The following is an 8275-nucleotide window of genomic DNA, read 5'->3' as shown; positions in this document are numbered from 1 at the left end:
CTCTCCCCCCTCCCCAACCCTATAAAAACCCTAATCTGTGAGGGAAGTTAAGACTGAATCCAGGGGAGACTGGACAAGAACCAACAGAGAGAACTAGAGAAAAGAACAACTCAGGAGACGCTTTGATCAGTGTCAAGAACCTCTCGACAATCCCTAAGTGGAACCATGACTCACTAAAGAACAAGAGACCGTTGAAACCTCCCACCGTAACAGCAAGAGCTCCTGGCGACATTCTGAAGCTTATAATGAGGTTTAGAGAACTTGCTTATAGCAGGAAGCTCTTATCACGGATTCAGATATAACAGAAAACCAGCAGCAGGACTGTTGCCTAGAATACCTGGCATACAGAATTTCTGTCGTTCTTTCAGTTCAAGTTGCTCACACATATTTTCAGTCAAAAGCACACTGATGACCATCTAAAACACTGACCATGTAAAACACTGACTGTCTTAGTTAGGGTTTTATTGCCTTGAAGAGACACCCAGATTGAATACATGAAAAGACCAGCGGGTGGGACTAGGCAGCCTGAGAAGGAAGCCAGGTGTTAATTGTTACCCAATTATGCTGTTCCTTTGGGCCTAGCAGAAAAACCTGTTTTGGGGGGTTCTGCTCTAGCAGACCTTCTCAGGGATAATGCAATACCACAACCCCTCTATTTCCTAGGCCTTGGTAAATACTTGCATATGAATGTAACTTCCACAACTATACTAATCTAAGCTTTGCCCTGAGCTTGACTCTGTTCTTTGTGATGCTTAATCGGTTTCACAGGTCTTTACTAGAAGTGAATTAGAATGTTAATGAATAGGTAACCTTCTCACTGAATTCTGAGCTCCTGGCTTTAAGGAATTTTTTTAGGACTTTGGAACACTGGTGGAGACTTCACCTATGGTAAAAATTCAATCTTTAAAGGCATTAATAATACTGAAAGAGAGCATACACCATACTAACATGTGGATAGGGTTCGAGTATATAGATTATTGGAAATGCCAGGACTCCAGGAGGTTGAGTCTCCTTGAGACACTTTTTCCTTAGGACTCGTCCATGTTTTGAGCCCTGTTGTAAGTCACTACTAGAGTGGGCATGGCAAAGACTTGCGATCTTTGTGAATATGAATCCAAAAGTAATGTCTTCTAAGCTGGAAGCAAATGGTAAAGAGCCTGCAAGACAGTGTTAGTCATTAAACAAGATCACATTCCCCCAACCCTGAGATGAAACAAGATCACCTCCCGCCACCCCAGACGAGTTTCAGAAATGTAAACATCTGTCCTTTCAAATAGTGGGCAGAGTAAAGAATTAGGAGATTTCATTTTCAAAAGACAAATAGGAGAATGTTCCTTTCTTCCAGTCAGAAATATGGGACTGGTAGATGATAGCGAAGGTCATACGGTTGCCTCCGTGAAAAGAAAAGAGTCAAGTAAAGATCAGGATGTTGTGAGGAGCTTCCAAGATCAAGGTCCGGAAGAGTGACCTATGAAGCAAGACACCGAGTGGAACACGAAGGGAATGGCAAACTTGTCATGAGGCTGCAGAAAGCTGGCAGCTGGCTAGTCCAAAGATTGTGAGCATTGGGGAATATGACACCCTGACAAAGTGTCCTGACTTTTGCTTGGTTGGTTTGTTTTTTATTAGCCTGATACACACTAGAGTCATCTGGGAAGAAGGAGCCTCAGTTGAGAAAATCCTTTTTATCAGATTACCTGTAGGTAAGTCAGTGGGGGCATTTTCTTGGTCAATGATTACTGTGGGAGGAGCCAGCCCACTGTGGGTGGTACCACTCCTGGGCAGGTGGTTATACCTAAGAGCTGGGAGAGCCAGGAGGAGGAAACCAGTAAGCAGCTTTCCTCCACAGTTCTGCTCCTCTCCTCCTGAGTCCGTGGTCCTACTTATCTCAGTGGTCGGCTATGCCCTGGACAGGAACAGTAAGTCAGATGAACCCTTTTCTCTTCCAGCTGCTTTTGGTTATGGTGTTTATCACAGCAGCTGAAGCAAACCAACACAAAGAGTTTGCATCAAGAGATGACAGACACCTTAAGACCTAGAAAAAAAAAATCAAGATCATGTAGAGGCATTAAAAAACAGTCAGGGGTTCCTTCTGGTCTAGCCAATTAAACAGAGATACTGCAAATACCTAATAAAGAACATGATGAAGTATGCAAGACACAGCAATCATCCTAAACCAAGTTGCATATAGACTATGGGTCTCCAGGCTCCATAGTCTATAACAGGATGAGATTTCTTTTTTTTAATTTTTTTTAAAATTCACTTTACATCTTGCTCATTGTCTCTCTCCGGGTCACTCCTTCCCACAGTCCTTCCCTGGATCCCCTGTCCCCTTCTCTTCTGAGCAGGTGCCACATCCCTCCCCTCCCCCACCCCCTCCTCCCAGGTGTCTCCCTACCCTAGCAAGTCTCTGCAGGGGTAGGTGCATCCTCTCCCACTGAAGTCAGGCAAGTCAGCCCAGCTAGAACATATTCCATGTACAAACAACAGATTTAGGGACAGCCCCCCCCCCTGCTCTAGTTGTTCAGGACCCACATGAAGACCAAGCTGCACATCTGATGTATATGAGCAGGAGGCCTAAGTTCAGCCTACATATGTTTTTTTGGTTAGTGGTTCAGTCTCTGAGAGCCCTAATACTCCAGGTTAGCTGACTCTGTTGGTCTTACTGTGGTGTTACAATTCCCTTAGGGGCCACAAACTTTCCTCCTGTTCTTCCATGAGCGTCTGCAAGTGCCATGCAGTTTGGCTGTGGGTGTCTGTATCTGTCTGAGTCAGTACTGGGTGAAGCCTCTCAGAGGACAGCCATGCTAGACTCTGTCTGAAAGCTTAACAGACTATCATTCATAGTGTCAGGGATTGGTGCTTGCCCATTGGATGGGTCTCAAGTTGAGCCGATTATTGGTTGGTCATTCCTTCAGTCTATGCTCCATCCCCTTGTCACAGGATGGGATCTTTTATCCAGGACAACAGACTGTTGGCAAGCCAACATGGGTTTAACCAATACTTAGATAAAGCAGTATGCACCAAGGAAACCACAAAGCAAACTGAGAAAAACTGAGCAGAGAGATATAGCCGTCTATGAAGAAGTAATATATACATAGGGTTTGGAAGCAAAATAAGGTCCCTGTTATGAAGAAAATGAAAAGGTTAAATTATTTTCCTTAATATAGCAGAGAACACATTTTGGAGCAAGATAGAAAGAAGTATTAGCCATCTTTTCCAGGATATCTAGATGAGGAGCAATAAAGAGATAGCAATAAGTCAGGGGCTATTGTGTTTGAGATCTAGAAACAGTAAGATCCCATCTTTTACCCAAAGTGGCAGAGAGAGAAAGCGAGTTCTATACATAAAAATTAAAGGGGCTACAGAGTGAGTTCCAGGGCTATACAGAGAAACCCTGTCTCAAAAAGCTGAAACCAAAATAAAGATAAACAAACAAACAAATAAATAAATAAATAAATAAATAAATTAGAGGGGGAAAAGTTTAATGAATATAGGAAACACTTACTTGCTCAAAATATAAGCCTACAGAAGTCCGATGGGAAGAGTAAACAAAGAAAATGCTAGAAAAATACTCATTTGTAAGAGTTCAGTGCAAAGGGTGAAGCTGTAAGTATGGTCTTGTTGAATTACTGCAGTGAGAACCAATCGGAAGTGCTTCTGGGGAAACCTAGAGACAATGCAGAGCAAGAACACAGGAGACAAGAGAGAAGTAAGATATCAAATGCACAGGGGTATTTAACTAACCAACAAGTTCAGTCGATACTATTTGGGTTACAGACAAGCATAAGTGTTGTCCCCTATCCTCATGATGTAATTCTAGTGATAAAATTAAAAGTGAATTTTGTAAGTAATGTAAGTAAAATCAGGCTCTATATGATTTTTATGAATAACTGAAGTACTGGTTTATTTAACACTTGATGATATTTATGGATTTTAAGAGGGAGCACTACAACATCATTTCTGTGATTGGCCATATGAAAGGATGGAGGGTTTGTCCTACTGTCCAGTGGGTCACTTTGGAGAGATGGTTCAGGCTTGTTACTCAAAATTCAACACGCACATTCTTTCTCTCAACCAGGAAATCCAGGTTATTTACAATTTGTGAAAAGCCATTATAGAATACTGTATAAATCTGAACATCACATTCATGCTGATAACATATTAGTTTCAGCTCTGAATTGTTTTACCAACTCCACTTGAGAGAAACTATATACAAAAGTGGATATCGGGGTACTTATCGTATTACCTTTTAAACTGTTAAGAGAGGCCATTTCCTTTATATTGCCTTTGGCCTTTCCAATTGCATATCCTTTTCCTTATATAGTACCTTCATGCCCTTTGGCATAATTGCAAATGTCATTTGCATGGTTGGAGCACCTGTGCATTTGCAGAATGTGGCAATTAATGGGCTTTTAAAACTCATTCTATCTCAAGAAGACCTTTCCCCTTTGGTTATAATAGTGAACTCTCATAACAAATTGCATTTTACACAGCTAGCGATGACACATGTGTACATTATTTGTATGTATATGTTTATCTAGCTTGTAAACTTCTGCATTCTAGATGAGTTACCATATTTGGAATTCTTTATTATCTTTTGCGGTGGGGCAGGGCAGGGGATGGTGAGAAGAGAGGCCTGAGCCTTTTCTGGAAAACACGGTACTCTTGAATTCATTTGCCTAAGATATATATGCCCTAAAAAATAAGCTCATTTTATGATTACTGATAGCCATGTACAACACAATGTGCCATATCTGAGTAACATAAATATATAATTCAACATAATTATGTTTGGTTTAATCTTGTGTCACTTTCAAATAACAGAGTCTCAACTACTAACACTTTTGCCTCTCAGTTCACAGTTTAAAATTGCTTTTCAACGAGAGATACATACTTCACATTTTAATATGTTATTCCACAGTAATAAATCTGATAAGATTGTACAGAGCCAGGTATGGTGGCTCACACCTGCAATCTCAGGACTTGGGAGACGGAGCTGAAAAGACCGGGCTAAGTTTGAGGCCTGCCTGGGTTGCAGAGAGAGTTCCAGGCCAACTTGGTTTACAAACTGAGATCCTGTCTTTTAAAAAGAAATAAAAATGCACAAAGAAATAGTTTCATGTTTTTCTGCTTTAATACACTTCAGATGATTTTCTTTAATGACAGGGTCATTAGCTTTGAGAAGTTTAAAGCAAACCATTCTTTTTATTATAACCCATACATTAAAAAAGTTCCCAGGACATCAGACTTTTTCAATCACCCTTTAAAAGTTAAAAGTAATCAAATCATTTTTAAAAATACAAATCAGCTAATTGAAGATTTCTTAGGCCCAGCCAGCTTCTTCAGTCATAGACCCATGTGGGTAATCTTTCTTGACAACTGGTACTCTTCACACTTCTCCAGGGGAAGCTGGGCTTCTCGCCACCTTTCCTCTCATGCTAGCAGTAAGCCACCACAGCTATATGGCATACAATGTATATAGTGTACACAGACATTACTATATGTACATTATACTTGATGCATTAAAATGTGTCTTATTACCCTTTGCTTAAAGGGAATGTCTCAGAATGGTAAATCTAGTAAAATGATACCACTTAATTTTAATGAACATAGGTTGGGTGAATCCATCTTTGGACATTACTGAAAAATTTCAGATTTAAACGAAAGTTACAAGTCCATCTTTATGTTTAGAATTACATTGCAGAATGTATCTCAGATGATTCCATGATGAATTATATAGTTCAGAGCCAGGCTACACAATGTACACAGTTATTATAAAAAGTTATGTATTATGCTTCAGTACTAAAAATAAAATATATTCTCAAATAGTGAAAATAAGATATCCTTCATGTTTTTATGTCATATTTCCTGCTTGACCCTGATCCCCCTTAATGAAATGATGTCCAACACTGTATTAAACAGTGACAGCACGTGGGCGATTTCTTGACGGTAACTGGCCTAAAACAAAACTGATTATCTTATTAATTTGTTGAACTGTCTAATGCATGATAAAATATAAAAATAAAGGACAAAATAAACAGTCTACATACTGAAAAATCAAAGACCGCCGTTACCACATTACAAATACGGTCTGGACTAATTAGTTGCTACATCTTGAACAGATGCAGCCACTAAGCCATCCATCATGGTACCCCTTCCCCAACAAAACTGTGAGCCAGGAAAACACCAAAGGGTTTTCTGGGTCCTTCTCAAGGGATTGCATCACAGCCAAGTGCTGCTTCCACAGACTGCATGCAGCAGTCACTGGTCGTGGTCCAGAGCCAAAGGCTCCTCACCATTATGTCCTGGGAGACTCTGACCCGTCCAAGCAGGAGAGCAAGGAATGGACATATGCTCCTTCCCTTTTAACAGTAAAGCAAGCCGCTGGTCTCTAGACACACCGAACGGTTTACCTGTTCTTTTGGATTGGAGAAGCAGGCACTTACAGTGAACACAAGGGGAGGCATGGCAGAGGGCGGGGACGACCGTCCAAGAAGAGCTAGGGGCTAGTCCTAAGCCGTTGCCCCGCCGAGCTGCCCAGCCTTGAGCCCAAAGAAACATAGAAAAACACAGATTCCCCGGGAAGCGAGAGGGAGGAGACTGACCCCAACCCAGGCGCTGGGCTACAGGTTGTGCGGGGATACTAGGTGTGGTCAGAGGCAGTTAGTGGCGGCCGCCAACACACCAGCTGTTGCGTGCCACCCGCAGCCCCCAACCTTGTACGATCCAGGCGATTTCCATGAGGCTCCTTGAACTCAGATGAGCGGGAAACGGCCCTGGCCGCCGTCGAGGTCCCCAGCACTGCCTCCTCGCGGGCGGCCGAGCACCGACACGGGCAGCACGACCTCCGCCGGGCTGAGCTGCTGCAGCCGCATGGACTCCTCATAGGTGGGCAAGTACTTGACCTCCTCGTAGCTGGGTAGCTGGAGAAACACCGGTGACACCACGCGCAGCTCGTGCTCCGAAACGCAGGAGGGAGGCAGGCGTCCGCCACCTCCTCGGCCCCGACCACCGCCACTGTCCAGCAATGAGTCCTGCGAGCCCGCGGCCACCTCGTCGCGCAGCAGAGCGGGCGAGTCGTCGTCGTCGTCGGGTGGCCCCGCGGTCCCCGGCGGTCCCGCAGCCCCGGGAGGCCCGGGTCGTGCCTGGCCAGGTCGTGCCTGGCCACGCGGATACCTGCGTGGGCTGGGGCAGATGATGCGCTGCAGGAAGTAGCCGATGGCGAAGAGCACCAGCAGGATGAGCAGCCCAGAGAGCTTGCGGACGAACCAGCCCACGTTGTCCAGGAAGGCGTGGAGCGGCAGCTTGCAGCAGCGCACGGCCGTGGCGTTGGCCGAGTCGCAGCAGCGCTCCCGCTCACCGCACGCCAGCTCCGCGCAGCCCCCGCCGCCCCGCGAGGGCGCCACCAACGCCAGCGCCAGCAGCAACAGCAGCGGCAGCAGCGGCGGTGGTGCTGGAGCCACAGACAGGCCCTCGGCGGTGACCCCGGGACCCCACATGGCCGGAGCAGATCTTCGCTGGCGTCCGGGACCGCGAGGCTCGGAGCTCCGTCTGGCCCCGGCGCTGCGATGGGTCCCGCGCGCGCCGCCTCCCGCGCCCCGGCTACCTGCGGCCCGAGCGGTGCTCACTTGGCCACGCTGGGGCGGGAGGAGGAGCCCGGGGCGCGCCGAGGCTGCGGGAGGCGGCTGCTGCTCACCGCTGTCGCCGCCTCGGGAACCTGTGACCTCGAGCCGGAGCGCTTGGGCGCCAGGGTCCCGGGCGAAGCGTACGGAGCCGCGGGGATGAACAGAGCTGGCCTGCGCTGGGTCTCTCTTGGCATCTCGGCCGTCGCTGGCCGCGCTCTTCTTCCGGCACCTGGGTACCCCGCGGCGCTGGAAGGGTTAAGGCTGAGCTCTCAGCCGGGGAGCCCCTTGATCTTGATTAATTCAGCCGGCGCGCTCTTCCCCGCCAGACGGGCGGGGCGCACTCTCTCACTAGCGTAGGTGTCTCAGTTTTAAGTGATTGGATTTCCCCGGGAATATTACTTAAATGGACTCGGACCGGGTTCCGCTTACCATCTTTCTTGTGATCTTTCTGATTAAAAATGGATGATGGCCATTAACGGCCAGTGCAGCCCCATTGCTGCCCTAAGGTTCTAGGGTGGGAACTGCTGGATAGTTCTGCTGTCCAGGTTGTTGGGGAGCCGGGACCCTAAGAAACTCCAGGACAGGTAAGAATTCGTTGGAGAGGCTCAAGTTACAGCCACAGAGGTAGCCCCAGGGGGACAGAGAAG

The 8275-nt window shown here is 46.3% G+C and overlaps 1 protein-coding gene across 1 annotated transcript; it reads right to left on the bottom strand.

Moving 5' to 3' along the window:
• Positions 1-5146: 5146 nt before the first annotated feature.
• Positions 5147-7606, bottom strand: C4H3orf80 (chromosome 4 C3orf80 homolog). The gene has a single exon (XM_029537804.1). The coding sequence runs from the start codon at positions 7500-7502 to the stop codon at positions 6759-6761; it is 744 nt and encodes a 247-aa protein (XP_029393664.1). The 5' UTR covers positions 7503-7606; the 3' UTR covers positions 5147-6758.
• Positions 7607-8275: the final 669 nt, after the last annotated feature.

The sequence above is a fragment of the Mus pahari genome, chromosome 4 (assembly GCF_900095145.1).
Source record: "Mus pahari chromosome 4, PAHARI_EIJ_v1.1, whole genome shotgun sequence".
Classification (NCBI taxonomy): Eukaryota; Metazoa; Chordata; class Mammalia; order Rodentia; family Muridae; genus Mus; species Mus pahari.
Note: the sequence above shows the minus strand (reverse complement) of the source record. Positions and strands in the feature narration are given on the sequence as shown.